Source organism: Schistocerca cancellata, chromosome 1 (assembly GCF_023864275.1).
Source record: "Schistocerca cancellata isolate TAMUIC-IGC-003103 chromosome 1, iqSchCanc2.1, whole genome shotgun sequence".
Classification (NCBI taxonomy): Eukaryota; Metazoa; Arthropoda; class Insecta; order Orthoptera; family Acrididae; genus Schistocerca; species Schistocerca cancellata.
In genome coordinates, this window is record NC_064626.1 from 1118960830 (window position 1) to 1118979553 (window position 18724).

At 39.7% G+C, this 18724-nt stretch overlaps 1 protein-coding gene across 1 annotated transcript in view; it reads right to left on the bottom strand.

Annotated features, from left to right (window-relative positions):
* LOC126092303 (deoxynucleotidyltransferase terminal-interacting protein 1) overlaps positions 1-18724 on the bottom strand; it is a 93457-nt gene that overhangs the window by 25286 nt on the left and 49447 nt on the right. Inside the window, exons 5-7 of the mRNA XM_049907830.1 lie at positions 10190-10384; positions 5134-5299; positions 4278-4353 (exon numbers count right to left, since the gene is read on the bottom strand). Coding sequence (XP_049763787.1) covers positions 4278-4353; positions 5134-5299; positions 10190-10384 — 437 coding nt within the window. The remainder of the gene's footprint in view (positions 1-4277; positions 4354-5133; positions 5300-10189; positions 10385-18724) is intronic.

Below are 18724 nucleotides of genomic sequence, written 5' to 3' on the forward strand. Positions count from 1 at the left end.
CACCGCGGGAAAATACCCAGATTTATGCATCCACTATTTGAGAATGAGAGCACTTAGCGACTAGCAACAAACGTTACATACAATTTCAAACCTTTACGAAAATTTTTCTCGCTGACACCCCCGCCACAAAATAATGAAAGGAAAAAAGGTTGTCGCTTCCTACATTTTCTCAGTACATACAGTAAATCTGCCGCAGTAGGCATGACATTTTAATGTATTATTTCGTTACTATTAACTCTAATCGCAACATATTTCGCATACAGTATCCACATATATCAGTAAATGTGCCGGAAAATTTATGTCTCTTTACTACATATAATTCAGGAGATATGACGTGCTAAACATCGAGATGCGTGAAAAAGTGCCACGTCAGGCATGACCTTTTGTTCTATTATTTCTTCACTACTAACATTATTAGCAACATGTTTCACAAACGTGATAAAAAAGTATATAAAACCACGGGCGTATTCCTAAAAAACGTTGTGCCAAAATTTTAAATCAATCGGTCAACAACTTTCCGAGATTTCTTCCGTTGCAAAGCACGGGCGTACAGCTAGTACTTAATAAATATCTTAACTGCAGCAATGAAGTACGCTTTTCGCAAGGAAAGGAAACAGTCTGAAATAAAAATAAAATTTATGACGCAATGAATGGCAGATTGTTTTTCATATTTATTCGAGATGTCATACTTTTGTAAAAACATTTAAAGCCATGTGGTCCACCGCTTTCACTGTCACTATGTTCCGTTTCTGTGTTTGATTAAAATAGAACAGAAATACAATTTACAACAAACTAATAGGAGATTGTTTTTGTTATTTATTCAAGCTGTGATCGTTTGTAAAAACATTTCACGCCATGTGATCAATCGCTTTCACTGTCACTGTCTTCCGTTTGTGTGTCTGAGTCTTCCTCACTTACATCTGATGTGGCTGTGTTGATGATAATTTCGTACACAGCAATTTCGACAACACCATCATGTGCCCAATATTCTTCTTCTGTTTCTTTAACTTTCTTGCAATATCCCTTCTAATCATTGGTAGTAACCGACTGGAAAGCTGTGTCCACAAGATTGAGCATGTTTGTGGTAGCCAAGTCCCCTGATATGTTGTGCTCCCTAACATGCCTTTTTTATCTTTGCCCATGCTAATTCTATTGTGTTTAAGTCGCAGTTGTAAGGTGGCGTGCGAACGACCTGGTGACCTTCGCTTTCAGCCAACAGGTTTACAGCAAAAGACTTGTCAGCTGCCTTATTCGTTCGTACTTTTGCATGCAGCTTGTCCTTCCTCATACTCTCATCACAGGGGATATTTCTGCGTTGCAGCCACTCCAGCATTCGCACTTTTGTATCAAACTTCGTTGGAGTTCTCTCTGTTTGCCTGTTATGGTAAGGAGCGTTATCCGTAACTATTACTGAATTAGGCGGGAGATTTGGCAGTACCTTCTCTCTGAACCACTTCTCAAAGTTTGCCGAATTCATCTGACCGTGATAATCGCCCTTTGTCGACTTTGCCCAGAACATAAGTTGCCCTTCCTTGACGAACCCATTCTTGGATCCGACACTTGCAACTATCAGTCTTCTCGATGAGCTCCCCCATGCAGTGACACCAACGACACTCTCTTCACGTAAGTCACCCGTCCTCTGCCAACATTTATTAAACGTTAAGTTATTATCGATCCACGATTCATGGAGATAAAATATTTCTCGGCCTGCTTCCCTGAAGTTCTTTATGCCAACAATGAAACAAGATCGCCAATGCACAATGTCAGGACATTCTAACAACACATTCCTCTTGTTTTCCACCTTACGCCATATGAATCCCATAGACAAAAGTACTTTTCTCAGCAGGACAATACTCTACTTCCAGCCTATTTGGTCGTGCAAGACTGGAAGCAGTGTTCGCAGGCTTGGCACAATCTTCCGCACTGAATAAAATTCCGCTATCGTGTCGCGAATGAAACGCTGGTTGAAATCATCGACCATTACTTCGATTTCTCCACTTCTTTTCCTAAGTTAAAAGAGAGAAAAAGATTTATAAGAAAATGCCTTCTGCACTGCATGTATTTTTTTGAATTTGGAAATGTACTGTAATATGAATGTGTTTTGAAATAATACTGTAACCAGTGGTGTTTCCATACAAAGCAATACGGTAGCAAGGAAAAATGAAATACAAGGTAATTCAGACGAAATAGGGGGCTCCTTCAAAGTGATCGCGAACAAAATATCTGAAATGGAAACTCACCTTTTCTTGCCAGGCGTTTGTGGTGATACGCCAGGATGATTCTTGGAAAACTGTTTGAATCTTCCAATGCTACGCATGCTTTGTCCAGTGTATGTAGCGGCTCTCACTGAAGATTTGTAAATGGGGTGAAGCAATTTTTTCTGCTCCCTTTCCCTTTCGCAGCATTCAATCACACGCAATATAATTTTGCGAGCATCGCTATGTAATACTGGTTTCCTTCTACCGTGGGCTTACCAGTAGGGGTTGTTGGTGACTCCCGAGATGGGCCAGCAACTGCCTCTTCACTCATTTTGATAATGTGTAGCACAACTGCACACGCAGAACAGTACAGTGCAAAACAATAACGAAGCAGACGACAATGCCTACCTTGTACAATACAGTCAGCTACGTAATGTTGACAGCAGTCGAAACTGCGTGCCTACTGAAGCCTCCCGACGTTTACCAACTTCTACCGATTCAGGACTGGGGATAGGTCCGCCATCTAAAAGTTTACACACTGTATGTTTCCTTCTCTCCCTTTTCCTACTCTCGAATTCCAGTCACCCATGACTATTAAATTTTCGTCTCCCTTCACTACCTGAACAATTTCTTTTATCTCATCATACATTTTATCAATTTTTTCATCATCTGCAGAGCTAGTTGGCATGTAAACTTGTATTACTGTAGTAGGCGTGGGCTTCATGTCTATCTTGGCCACAATAATGCGTTCACTATGCTGTTTGTAGTAGCTTACCCATACTCCTATTTTTTTATTCATTATTAAACCTACTCCTGCATTCCCCCTATTTGATTTTGTATTTATAACCCTGTATTCACCTGACCAAAAGTCTTGTACCTCCTGCCAACGAACTTCACTAATTCACACTGTATCTAACTTTAACCTATCCATTTCCCTTTTTAAATTTTCTGACCTACCTTCCCGATTAAGGGATCTGACATTCCACGCTCCGATCTGTAGAACGCCAGTTTTCTTTCTCCTGATAACGGCGTCGTCCTTAGTAGTCACCGCCCGGAGATCCGAATGGGGGCCTATTTTACCTCCGGAATATTTTACCCAAGAGGACGCCATCATCATTTAATCATACAGTAAAGCTGCATGCCCTCAGGAAAAATTATGGCTGTAGTTTCCCCTTACCTTCAGCTGTTCGCAGTACCAGCACAGCAAGGCCGTTTTGGTTAGTGTTACAAGGCCAGATCAGTCAATCATCCAGACTGTTGCCCCTGCAACTACTGAGAGGGCTGCTGCCCCTCTTCAGGAACCACACGTTTGTCTGGCCTCTCAACAGATACCCCTCCATTGTGGTTGCACCTACGGTACGGATATCTGTATCGTTGAGGCACACAAGCCTCCCCACCAACGGCAAGGTCCATGGTTCATTGGGGGAGGGGGGGGGGGGGGGGTCCATTATACAATGAAATATTAATTACGTCTTAAAATTCACATTCTGTTTCTGTGTTAGCACATTCCGCTAAAGCGGAAACAATTAGCATATAAATTTTTATTGAATGCGTTGGGACTGAAATATTTGCACAATTTGGGTCAATTTCCTAATTATGTATGCCCTACTTTGATCAAGTTTTACTGTATTTCATTGATGCTTTATGTCATGTTTGTGTTATTGTTGTTCTCCTCCTTTTGCACTGCTGAACATCACATATGCAAACATCACATAAAACATCAATGTAAATTTTTCTAACTGATAAGGAGAATAAATTCTCGAAACGTGTTGTGCTGTGCATGAGAAAATGTAATTAGTGCATTGTTATACTGGCTAACTCATGAAAGACAGTGTTCAAAAAACATCAATTATGATGAATGAAATTAAGGTATCACATATTACTCAACCAACAATGTAACTAATTACTTTAAAATATTAAAAGTTTTAGTAAGTAAGCACACATTCTTGCACTTCACCAATTTCTCTTTTGATTGAAAAAGTAAAACTTTAAAAAAATATATAAATCTCCACAGAGAGCAGGTATACAGCAATCAGTTACACTGTTTTTGATGAAATGAGCTATGGGTTAGTATCTTACCGGAGTCCAGTACAGTAGCTGGCGGTGTCATAGCAGATGACACACAGTCATTCCCAAGAGAAAATCGCCCATGTATCTGAAATTCCAATACGTTCTATGTAAAATATGACTCAACACTCTATCCTTTTTGTCATCTCATCAATACATTACAAAACTCTGGCTATCAAAGAACACGATACTCATATTACCTTGTAACCTACAATATTTTAATGCTGGCAATACTATTCTGGTGATAGTACAATTGTTTATTTACATCTAGTTCACAAAATATAATCAGAAATTAAACTTAGCTGAAACAAAAGTCAGACATATCAGTGGTATCCAAAATTATGCATTTGATGGAAGTAACTTTTTTCCTTATTTTTTATTCTATCAAACCAAAAATTCAACTGAGTAAACTAATAGTACTTACTTTCAGGTGGTAAAATTACAAGCACTTTCATAATAATAATAATAATAATAATAATAATAATAAATTTTTTCCTTTTTTATCATCTGCTGCACCAGCTTTTCAAATTACGCTAAAATGCAAATGGAGTTACATTATTATTTCATCTTTTACAAACATGATATTTCCGTTGTCTTTTGTTCTCTTTAAGTATCAAATACTCGCTACATCTCGCAGTGAAATAATGACAAGGATACATTGAGTTATTACGCATCGTTAAGCTTAACATCATGAAAGCTAATCATTGGATATGAGATCCTGAGAAACAAGTTGTTACAATGTAAACTACATGTGCTACAACAGTGTTATATTAAGTGTATTGGTAACTCTCATAATCTTATTGCAACACTTCGATCATGAATATACAAACATTACTGCCTTATAAATACATAGCTGAAAGACACTTACCATAGCAAAGTTTGTCTGTGAATTATCACAAAAATCTACAGGCATTAATTTCTTTGAATCTAACGTGTCTGTCTGCATATGGTTGAGAAATGCACGTATCTTTCTCAGCATGAACTCAGGTGCCTCAAAGCCTTTCAGTTCGTGCAGCAATAAGTTTGGGCTGTTTCTGAGACCAAAGAAATAAATTTTGAGTAATTAAACTCATTACATAATTATTATGAAGAATAGATTATAAATACATATCAAAAACAATAATACAATGTTAAATAAATAAATAAATAAATAAATAAATCTACTAACCGTATACACACAGACAATGGTGATTTGAATCCTTATGGAAACCATTATATATCTCAGTCATTATAAGATTAAATGAAAGCAACTTTATGACTCTTGCACACTGAAAGTAATATCAAAGGACTCAAACAAACTGCAAAAACTGAGACAACTGAAACCACAGTCTTGCAGTTTTCTAACACAACTACATTTCAATAGGCAGCTTAATGGCATTTATGTGTTTCCAAATATTATTTACAGGACACGCAAAGCACATGTCTAACAGGCACAGCAGGGCTGAGATATATACAAATTTATGTTGAAAACAATACCTTGGGAAAAGGCTGACAACTGTAGTGAGACTGTGGATAGTCTGGTTAGTGGTTTCTCAAAGACTTGGGGGATATTGGTGTTGGTGGCAGGATGTTTGTAACATTATAGCACAGAAGTGACTTTTTTTGTAATATTTCAAACAATGGAAATGCCAGGTAACATTTTCCTCAAATATCATATAATTTTGCACTAGCAAAAACATTGTTTTTTTTTTAACTCTGAAATTTATACCTGCGAGTGAAACAAAATATGTTTTGTAATTTGTAATTGATATGTATCTTGTAAATTTAATCTTAATAATTTTTGTAATTTCACATTAATTATTATTACACTGGGTCACAGTATGAAAAGTTGATGTTTTATACTTTTGCAGAAAGTAAACTGTAACAGTGCCTCTGGGCATTGCTTTTTACATCAGAGTGCGCAAACTGGGCATTCCAGTACTAGTCACAATACAGCAAGGATGGATGTATCTCAGGCAAGACAAGAAATTGGTCCATGTGAGGGCAAATCACTTTTCACAAGACACAATGGAAGAGACATAAATGGGTAGATAAATTGAGCACCAAATAACCTCAAGATCCTGGCTCAAAATTGTATGCAATTAACAACTGGAGCTACTGATGCACTGTCATAGACATCAATATTGTCGTCTCAGTAGTATTAAAGACCTGGATGACTGTTCACATTAGATTAGCTTAGAACTTTTCTAAAGCAAATCCAGTGAATTTTAGTGAAAACTAAATAATAATCCTAGTTATGTAAAATTCTGATTCCCAGATCTTGTCACTAATCCCAGTCATTGTTAACTAGACAGGATCCTGCACCTTTCCTATTGTAATATAAAAAGAGTGTCAATAACCTTTTAAAAAATAAATACATTACAAAATGTATGCCACACTATCTTGTTGGAAAATATTCTATATTTTTCAGTAACAGATCCTAAACAAGTCAGCCAATCTGTTCAATATATCGATCATGGACAGTATAAATAATTACAGTTAGAATGAAAGTAACAGTAAAATAATTTAAGTGAAATTAATAACAGCAAACTGTAACAATATTTTTGCACTTTTCATATATTAAGATTTAATTTGTGGAAGTGCTTTCTGTTTTCTGCTTGGTGGATTGTATTTTGTCATTGCAACTCAATTAATTTACATTACTTTTACTTCTGGCAAACACTTCCAAATTATTTTAAATACTGGAATTCTACAATCTTTATGTGGGAAGTTAATGAGTTTTGCCAGTGTCAATAAATGTTACTGTAACACAATTTTGTTTGCAACAGGGAGCTCACCATTTAACCATTTCCATAATTACTATTTGCATCTTTGTGGAGTTTATTACATTTCATTTTCTGTAGCAATTTAAAAGCGCCACTAACATTTCTCTTTGTTATTCTGCAATAGGATTCTGTCAATTCTGTGTGCAAAATAATTTCTTTAGCACACATTTGCTAAGACAAGTCATGTGATATTTACTGTTCTGGCAAACAACTGGTTAACGAACACAGTTTGTCCAACTTGAGTGGTGACCAAATGTTGAAATAATTTCATTGATTTGTTGTGGTTTACTCAAAATTTCATATGTTTCGTTTTCTTTGTTGTGTGATTTGCATACTTTAAAATCATCATCCAAAATTTACTTAACAAAGAAGGTATAGTAAGTTATTTGTATAGGTAACTTCTTGTACACTTCCCCAGCTATTGTGTTAGTAATTCAGCAAATAATTACCTTAACTTTCTGTATTGATTAGGTTCAAGTGATCATGGCCATTTGCGTAGACAATTAGAGGGGGAGAGGTTACAAGCTGAGTAGATAGACTGGTTTAACTTCTACACAGGAAGTTGAACAGTTAGAGCGGAGAAAAATGATGAAGATTACAAGGAGAAAAGGGGAGGAGGGAATGGTGCAATGTACATGTCCTGTGAGGAAAGTTGACAGTTCCCCCCCCCCCCCCCCCCCCAAATGGTGCAGTGTCAGCTTCTGTAGTCACTTGCAACTGAGGATAGTTTTTGGGCCATTGATTACAACCACACATTTATAGTTTGGCAAACTATTTTCTCACTATGTATGATTCCCAAGACATGCAGCTACAGCAAAAAATCTTTCTACACTGTAATGTTCCCATACACCAAAATATTATTCAGAACGTCAACAGCAGACTCAAGTAACAAGTTTCATATCCCATGAAAATGCTACTCAATTTTCTTATCAGATAGTTTCAGTGTAGTGTTCATCTCTCTTTTCTTACAGTAGTCCTGAGCCTGCTTACAAATCCAGAGAAGCAAGCTAGTCAATTGCCCAAAGACCTGCAACTCTACAGTATGGTTTAATGATGACAGCTTCCTCTTGGGTAAAATATTCTAGAGGTAAAATAGTACCCCAGTAAGATCTCAACTCTTGTAACATGGTGTTACAGAAGAGCGTTTAACATTTAAAGTTGATGAGACAACTACTGCAGAGGCATTGAATCGAACTGGGGAAGAGAAAGTTGATGAAAAGAAGGTTTGGCTGATAGGAACCACCCTGAGGCATCAAGGGATTGTCAGTTTGGTAATAGAAGAAAGTGTAGGGGATAACAATTGTAAAGGGAGACCAAGGGTTGGATACAGTAACCAGACCCAAATAGACGTACAGCGCAGTAGTGAAACGGTTATGTAGAGACTTGTAAAGACTGACTAGCTAGCCACAAGACTGGTCTGATACAGTTCTCCATGTTAATCTATCTCATGCAGCTCTTTTTATGCCTGCTTAACTAATGTACTTTGAATCCATTTGAACGTGCTTACTGTATTCAAAACTCTCTCCCCCTCTACACAGTATAAGCCTTCCTTTAGTCAAGTTGCACAGCAGATTTCTTTTTCCCTCCATTAGTTATTTTATCTACCAGCAAATTACATTACAAGAGCTTCTATTCTCTCCTAGTTTCTACAGTTTACAACCCACATTTGATATGATAATAAACAGTTTCGTAAAAGACTTCCAAACACTTAAATTTATATTCATTGCCAAAACATTTCTCTTTTATGGAATGCTAATCTTGTTGTAGACAATCTATATCCAACATCCTCTTTACTTCTACCTTCACCAGTTATATCGCTCCACCAATAGCAAAACAAATACACTTATTTTAGCCTCTCATTTCCCAAACTAATTCCTTCAAGCACAATTGACTTAACCTGACTGAATTCTAGTATCTTCTTTGGTACTCTCTTCGAGGACATCCTCCCTTTTCTTGCCTTTGTCTCTCAACAACTTCACTGTAGGTGAGTCACTTTCCTCCTGGGGTCTGAATGACCTGTCCTTCCTTTGTAACATACCCCAATCAATCCCTCACTCCTACACAAAGACTGAAATCTAGTATCATGTTGTGTATTTTTTACCAGTGGTGCCATAATTTCACCTTCTGCAGGTAACTTCTGCCCTAGCTCTTTTCAAAATACTCTCCATTCCATTCAACCAATCCTGCAGTTCTTTACTGCCTCTGACAGAATTACACTATGACTGGGAAACATTAAAGTATTTATTTTTTCTTCCTGAACTTTTATTCATTTACTAAATTCCACCTTGGTATCCTTTGTTGCTTGCTCTATATACAAACTGAATAACAATAGGAATACACTACAATTCTGTACCACTACCTTCTCAATTACTGCCTTCCTTTGTCCTTTGATAACTGCAGCCTGGTTTCTGTACAAGTTTTATATACGTTAAATACATGTTAACAACAATATGGAAAGTCCAGCAATTGTGTGAATGTGTGTAGGTCTTCTGTTTTTGAAGAAGGTTTTTTGGCCGAAAGCTTAAAATGTGCAGCAGTATTTCCACTGTGCCTGTCTGCGATTCAGATATCCTGTATATGATGAGCAGCAACCTATGCTTTCCTTAATATTGTTGTCATTCCATTCTGGACTTTATATTGTTTGACTTAACAACATGGAAAGGAAAAATTATCACTGACCACATAGGGGCAGCCTTAGCACATGGATACAGTGGCTGTGTGTGTGTGTGGAGGGGGGGGGGGGGGGGCGCTCTACTTCTGAAATAAGAAATTGACCAAAAGGTTGAATATTTCTAGTAAGGTTTTTCACTGTGCCCATCTGCAACTCAACACCCCCGCTATGTTGTGAATAGCAATCTATCCTTTCTATACATTTTTTTAAATTCCATCCTTGACTTCCCCTTGTTAAATACATGTACATAAAAATGGTTGTACATCAAATACCTGAACAAAAAAGTTTCACTTTCGATGTTCTGCCTTTGGTTAACAAATTGGGGGTGAAAGAAACCTGTGTAGACAACTTCATGAAATGAATCACATGAGCATAGGATGAACTGGCATTTTTCAAAGCTGTATTGCATCAAAAATACTAATTTGCTGGAGCATGAGGAGGAGGAGGAGGAGAAAATAAAATCTCCTGAATGAGCAGTATCAACTTACCTATACTCTTCAGTTTCTGCAAGTTCTCGTATGTCATCCAGGATCATTATGTAGGCCTTCCCTCCTGTAGGAGACATAAGGTTGTGCCTGAGCAGCCACTCCTTGTCTTCCTGGTCTCCTGTGTATCTCAACAGCCCAGGATGCTTCATATAAAGCCGGCCTCTTGTTTGTCCAAACCCTAGTACTTTATTTGCTCTGTGCAAACAAGTGAAGGGTTTCATGCAATAATTACAATCATAACAAAAATGTAATAACACAAAGAAAAAATCAGAGAAATGTGAAGGACTTCCCTATTAAATGACTGAAACACAATAACATATGTAGCCATGATGTAATTGACAATCACAATCATTCCATCCATGGTCAGAAAAACAAAGGAGCCCATAAAAAATAAAAAGGGAACTGACGGTAACAACACACAGTGAAGTACAGATGCAATTATTCTTTATAAATTCTCCACAGAGATGAATGTCACACATATCAAACCCTCCTAACAAGGCAGATTTTAAGAACGTGTGTGTGTGTGTGTGTGTGTGTGTGTGTGTGTGTGTGTGTGTGTGGTTTGAGGTTTTGGGCGCTAAACAATGGATTATGAGTAGGTGTCTTATAACAATAGCAAGCAATGAGGACTCTAATGACAGCATCACGTGCCTTCTATGTAAGAAACATAAATCATCATCAAGGGGGTGGGGGGTGGGGGGGGGGGGAGGAGGAGAAGGAGGAGAAGGGATGCCAAAAGAGTGAGGAATTTCGGGCAAAAAATGAACAGTAAGTACCATGGAACAGACCATGCAACACAGACTGAAGTAGAGCATCAAGCACCTACAAAAAAGCAGGAAAGAAGTTTTTGGTGAAACTTCAGAACTACACTCCTGGAAATTGAAATAAGAACACCGTGAATTCATTGTCCCAGGAAGGGGAAACTTTATTGACACTATTGACACATTCCTGGGGTCACATACATCACATGATCACACTGACAGAACCACAGGCACATAGACACAGGCAACAGAGCATGCACAATGTCGGCACTAGTACAGTGTATATCCACCTTTCGCAGCAATGCAGGCTGCTATTCTGCCATGGAGACGATTGTAGAGATGCTGGATGTAGTCCTGTGGAATGGCTTGCCATGCCATTTCCACCTGGCGCCTCGGTTGGACCAGCGTTCGTGCAGACCGCGTGAGACGACGCTTCATCCAGTCCCAAACATGCTCAATGGGGGACAGATCCGGAGAACTTGCTGGCCAGGGTAGTTGACTTACACCTTCTAGAGCACGTTGGGTGGCACGGGATACATGCGGACGTGCATTGTCCTGTTGGAACAGCAAGTTCCCTTGCCGATCTAGGAATGGTAGAACGATGGGTTCGATGATGGTTTGGATGTACCGTGCACTATTCAGTGTCCCCTCGACGATCACCAGTGGTGTACGGCCAGTGTAGGAGATCGCTCCCCACACCATGATGCCGGGTGTTGGCCCTGTGTGCCTCGGTCGTATGCAGTCCTGATTGTGGCGCTCATCTGCACGGCGCCAAACACGCATACGACCATCATTGGCACCAAGGCAGAAGCGACTCTCATCGCTGAAGACGACATGTCTCCATTTGTCCCTCCATTCACGCCTGTCGTGACACCACTGGAGGCGGGCTGCACGATGTTGGGGCGTGAGCGGAAGACGGCCTAACGGTGTGCGGGACCGTAGCCCAGCTTCATGGAGACGGTTGCGAATGGTCCTCGCCGATACCCCAGGAGCAACAGTGTCCCTAATTTGCTGGGAAGTGGCGGTGCAGTCCCCTACGGCACTGCGTAGGATCCTACGGTCTTGGCGTGCATCCGTGTGTCGCTGCGGTCCAGTCCCAGTTCGACGGGCACGTGCACCTTCCGCCGACCACTGGCGACAACATCGATGTACTGTGGAGACCTCACGCCCCACGTGTTGAGCGATTCGGCGGTACGTCCACCCGGCCTCCCGCATGCCCACTATACGCCCTCGCTCAAAGTCCGTCAACTGCACATACGGTTCATGTCCACGCTGTCGCGGCATGCTACCAGTGTTAAAGACTGCAATGGAGCTCCGTATGCCACGGCAAACTGGCTGACACTGACGGTGGCGGTGCACAAATGCTGCGCAGCTAGCGCCATTCGACGGCCAACACCGCGGTTCCTAGTGTGTCCGCTGTGCCGTGCGTGTGATCATTGCTTGTACAGCCCTCTCGCAGTGTCCGGAGCAAGTATGGTGGGTCTGACACACCGGTGTCAATGTGTTCTTTTTTCCATTTCCAGGAGTGTATGTGGTGTAACAGAGAAGCAAGAGAAGAGACAGAAGTAGGAGTGACATATGATATAGGTGATCAGGATTTGGTGACACAAGCTGGGCAGTTGTACACAGAATGCGACAGCACACATCCTGAGGAATACACTGCGCTGCCTACGAAAGCAAAAGATTCACAAATGCAGGATGTGAATCTGCAAAAAAACAGTATGAGGCTCAGAGTCAGTTCATCCAGGAAACAAACACTCACTCCAAAGAAGTAAACAATAAAATACAGACCGGAACAGATCTGCGACAGATTTATGTAAGCCCAGAAAATGTTATACAACTTACTAGACTGGAAGTGCCGACGATGCTTACTACAGTGTTAAGACAGCTAGTAATGTATAAGCATCCAGAGGGGGAGCAAATTACTTTTCCTGTACCTAATTTCGTGATAGAATCCATCTCAGAGTGAACAATCTGCCAACAGAAGTGGAAAAACTGTATAAGTTATTCAAGCAGAATCATTCTCCTTAGACACATTGTACAAGCACTTTGTGATGACACATGGTCTTATAGCATTTGATTGCAAGCAATTAGGGTAAGACTGTTGAATTCACACCTGTCGCCCCTAATGGAGATGAAGATAGGACAGCTTAATATCATAAGAAGTGTCTGCGTATTGCATGAGGCTAAAAAAGTGGCCGTAGAGTTGAGTTGGATGTACTGTGCCTTCAAGAACCTTCTACGAAGGCAGGGAAGATCCCCAGTATGTCAATAACTGCACAGGTAGTCACACAAGGGCACAGTCCCACAGCACAATAATAGTACTTTACTTGGCCATAAGAGGATGATATCATCACAATACTGTTCAGAACATGTAATCTGTGTGGAAATGTGAACAGGAAGAGAGAGTTGCATCCTGGTTTCCATTTATTTCCAATTTAGTGATGAGATCGACAAATATCTTGTAAGACTAAAGGACATTAGTCACCTAGGATGACTGTCCTATCCAAAGGTTTCATATTCTGTCATACTTGACTTGCCAAAGATTTAGAGTCCTCCCAATCCATACTGTGGAAACACTTTCTTGCCAACACTACTCTCACCAATGCTAACCAAATCTCAAAACAGAATCCTGCTTCTCCTAGTTCAAACCACTATCCAACTGTGGCCCTCCCTCACTCCCACCCCCTGATTACTTTCCAGGAATTCATTGCCTGCAACTTGGACTCGCCCTCCTTTCCACAGTACTTTCCCAGGAACACAAAAATCTCAATGACGAACCGTGATTTAAGTATCCTTCCTGCAGAAAAATGCTACACCACTGTGATGGTAAACTGTAGTGATTACCTGACAGAAGGCATCTGGCAACTATCTGATTCCTCCACCTACAAGCCCTGCCATAGCGATCCCATTCCATAAGTCCATCATAACCTCCAATCCCTTCTCAAATACTTAGGCCCAGCCCAGAATGTATCCCGTGAATCTATCTCCCTGCTCATCCCACCATCACATGCTTCCCAAAATCCATCTGGACACCCCACTGTAGCTGGATACTGCAGTCCTACTAAGAAATTTTTGCTCTTGTTGACCAGCAGCTCCAACCAGCTGCCCCCAGCCTGGCCTCCCATATTAACCCATTCAGACGTTCTGGCTACAACTGTGTACATTATTTTTAGAGTGTATTAGTTGCAACCGAAATATTTTTTCTCGGTGGAAACCTCAGGTAAACATTTGTGAATATTCAATCTTTATGTCACGCACAAGTGCTCCCTTCTGTTTGGCATCACTGTAATAATATCAACTGTAGAGTATCAACTGCATATGATCAAAAGGTATGAGTGAGAAGTAAGTTGCAACAGAGCCAGCCGCAGGCAGGCAAGTGTGTTATGCAAAGTGATTCAGAAAACAGCTGATAGGCATTGTGAAGCAGAGCCAGATGGACATGGTTTAGCAACAGCCGGTGCTGCAATATGTTAGAGGGAGCTCACTTGTAGCCACTGAAGTATTTAGAGTATGTGCCTTAAGCCCTAAGCAAACAGTCTGGAGCATATAAGTAGTCAGCAATTCGTTTACTAAACTATTCTTGTCTCAGTATAACAGCCTACATCATGAGCCTGGGACACCTGGAGCAACATCCTGGATTGCAGTATACGGTCCACTGATTGACCACAGGACAGGCAGCCTGCCCTGAGTCTCGGGAGAGCCACCACTGGTTCAAAGAGCTGCCCACTCGCTGGAAGTAGGTCACGGCGGCCCCTGCGGTATTGTCAGCTACACCGCCGTACTGTCATCACGGTCGCAGCCAGATACATCACTGACTGCAGCATTCGAATGACTCCACACTTGGCCTCACTCCTTGTGCTGTCAGTAATGACAGACATCTATTGTTTCACACAAGATGCAACTGGACACTTCCACCCAGCTGTTCTTGATGTACTATGGCTGAAGGCCGGAATAAAGAAGTTATTAAACAAATCATACTGATGTCTCATTTCACTTTCCATGGATGACAATACATGGGTCATCTAACATTAGTGTCAAATCACTGACATCGTCTGCTTAGAGCAGTGTCTGAACATACAGCCTACAGTACAAATTCAGACCAAAAATTCAGATTGAATTTCGGTCATGGAGAAAAGGTTAGACTGCCATGCATTTTGTGAAGTAGGTTTTATTGTGAGTAGAGAACCAATGATTTGTCTAGTTTTACAGGTAATGGAAGTCACGATTAGTTAGTGCATGTTAGATGTGCACGGTGTAACCTTAAGGGCTTCTCAGTGCCATGTACGGAATCAGTTCCAGTAAAATGTTATACACATAATCATTTGGGGCATATGGCTAGGCAATGTCAGGAGTTAAGATAGCTCATGATTAGATGTAAGAACTGAGTTAATGTATTTTGTTTTCTTGTCTTGAGAGTGTTAGTTCTCAAAATAGGTGTTGCCAAGGACAAAGCTTTGATAGAACCAGCCAGAGAAACAAGGTGTGTCAGAGCCAGGAGCAGTACGCATATTGTTAGAAAAGGTAGCACAATTAACTGCGGGTAGTACAGTACTTCGTGGGTAGGTAGAATTGTAATAGTTGAAACAGGGTGTAGATTCGTCACTCATAAGTTTAACTGCTGGTTTTTCTGTTATGGTAATTGAGGATGTGCAGGTCTTTGTGGGTGACGTTGGAATTCAGGCTGGGATGGAACTTTGCTCCGATAAAGAATTATTGAGCGTCGCAAAACTGAGATTAACAGGGGAAGTTAAAACTTATGTAGGATGTACAGCAGATCTTAAGGGAGCCACTACATTCAAAGTATTTAAAGAAGGGTTAATTCAGAGATATACAAAACAAAATAATGCCACACACTATAGGGAACAATTGGACAGTTTTAAGCATCAATTGACCAAGCACCAAACTTGATTTTGAGATATTAACAAAAATGCAAAGTTTTAATATAATTTCAGTCTCTCACCAAATCTAATTTTTAAGCAGTAAAATAATGAAAATGAATTAAATTTATGCGCTCATATCTTAAAATCATACAAAATGTATCAAAACTCTGAATTTATATAGAAATGGCACTTGGTCATGTGAGGCTTTTATATATGACTTTCATTTATACATTTGGCACTAACTGACTCCAAGCCAAAACATGTCTTGTAATCAAATGATGAAAATTGGAGAAGTGTACTGGCATTTATTTCACAAAATACAATATGGTTGTATCAGTTCAGGCTACATTTAATTATATTTAACTGACACATGAGGAGAAAGGCATTACTACTCAAAGTTTATGCGCCAACTTTTTGAAGTAATACCTGAATACATAACCTGAAGAAAAGTGCCCCTTGTATATTCAGAAAATAATTTGTTTTTGTAATGCAATTAAAAAAATATTTCTAAAAGTAAAATATTCTGATAATCTATAATATATTTTAATGAATTTGAAGCCGTAAATGTATTTTACTGACATATGAACATAGGTACTGACATTGGTTCTAAACATTATTTCAATGTATCAATACCCAACACCTATTACACTATTATGAAATTCCTGTGTACACCTAATTTATATAAAATTAAGCTACTTCTTAAGATGTTTTCGTTATAAAGTGTTTAGAAATGAAATAATAATAAAAGCTCTTACATATTACAAAGATTCAAGAAATTAAAACTTAAGATTTGCATAACTGAACAAAAGAAATTTCTTATTTTGACAATTCACTATCAACAACAATAAAAGTCAAATTGCAGGCAATCGAATTTATTAGTGTCATTCTTGAAGGCAGCTGAAGAGTTTGTGGTAAAAAATTTTGTGCATCATTTGGAATTAGGTCGCTTAGAGATTGGATGTCTTTTAGCTTGGTTTAAAAAACTGGCTTTCCATTTGGCCGTAGAGGTATTAAGAGGGAATGAAAATTAATTTTGTTCTGCATCTGAGCTGATTTCTTCCTAATGTCAACTTCAAATGGTTCACCATTAAATTTGGTTTTGAACAATATATTGATGGTTCATCTTTAAACAGTTCTCTCTCTCTCGTCTTTAATCAGTCTATTTTCTCATTTCACGGCTTGGTTTTGCAATTTACTATGTTATTTTCTATATCTGACGTATTCTTGAAATCTTCAACTTTCATCCTATGAACTGTAAGAGGATTTCTTTTACAGTACATTGTGTCCGCCTGCTTAGCTAAATAGTTACGTGCTTACCTCCTATGTAACAGGCCCGGGTTCGATTCCCAGCCAGGTTGGCTATTTTCTCCACTCATGGACTGGGTGTTCTGTTGTCCTAAAGTCACCCAATGTGACGTCACATGAAATAAGACTTCCAACCCAGCAGCAAAACTTCCCTGCAAAGAGCATCCCGGCCAACAATGCCCCAAGATCATTTCATTTCATTTTTTTTTTTACAACACATTGTCATTGTTGTTGTTGTTGTTGTGGTCTTCAGTCCAGAGACTGATTTGATGCAGCTCTCCATGCTACTCTATCCTATGCAAGCTTCTTCATCTCCCAGTACCTACTGCAACCTACATCCTTCTGAATCTGTTTAGTGTATTCATCTCTTCGTCTCCCTCTACGATTTTTACCCTCCACTCTGCCCTCCAATACTAAATTGGTGATCCCTTGATGCCTCAGAATATGCCCTACCAACTGATCCCTTCTTCTTGTCAACTTGTGCCACAAATTTCTCTTCTCTCCAATTCTATTCAATACCTCCTCGTTAGTTATGTTATGACAATGTATGGAGAAAGACAGTTTTACGTACAGGAATCCTGCATATTTTGTATACCCTTGTTTTCATCCTTTTCTGTGTGTTCTTAACTCTCTTCTTTTTTACTTCATTTTCTACATCTACATAGATACACCACAAGCCACTGTAAGGTGCATGGTGGAGGATACCCTGTACCACTACTTGTCATTTGCCCTGCTGTTCCACTCGTGAACAGAGCGAGGGAAAAACGATAGGCTGTACGCCTCTGTATGAGCCTTAATTTCTCACATCTTATCTTCGTGTTCCTTATGTGCGATGTATGTTGGCGGGAGCAGAATCGTTTGGCAGTCAGCTTCAAATGCTGGTTCTCTAAATTTTCTCAATGGATTTTCCCGAAAAGAACACCGCCTTCTCCCCTTGGGATTCCCATCTGAGTTCCAGAAGCATCTTCGTACCACTTAAGTTTTGTTCGAACCTTCCAATAATAAATCTAGCATCCCTCCTCTGAATTGCTTTGATGTCTTCCTTCAATCTGACCTGGTAGGGATCCCAAACACCTGAGCAGCACTCAACAATAGATCGCACAAGCATCCTATATGCGGTCTCCTTTACATGTGAACCACTCTTTCCCAAAATTCTCCCAATAAACCATTTGCCTTCCCTACCACAGTTTTCACTTGCTCGTTCGACCTCTTATCACTTTGCAATGTTACGCCCAGATATTTAGGACTTGACTGTGTCAAACAGGACACTAGCAATACTGTATCCAAACATAACAGGTTTGTTCTTCCTACTCATCTGCATTAACTTAGATTTTTCCACATTTATGGCTACCTTACATTCATCATACAAACTGGAAATTTTGTCTAAGTGAGTCTTCGGGCCACTCACATATTTGTGAACTTATATGCTCGTACCTTCGTTAAGAGCCCGCAATGGAGCACTATGTCAAAAGCTTTCTGGAAATATGTGGAATCTGCCTGTTGCCCTTCATCCATAGTTCTCAGTATATCATGTGAGAAAAGGGCAGGCTGAGTTTTGCATGAGCAATGCTTTCTAAAACCGTGCT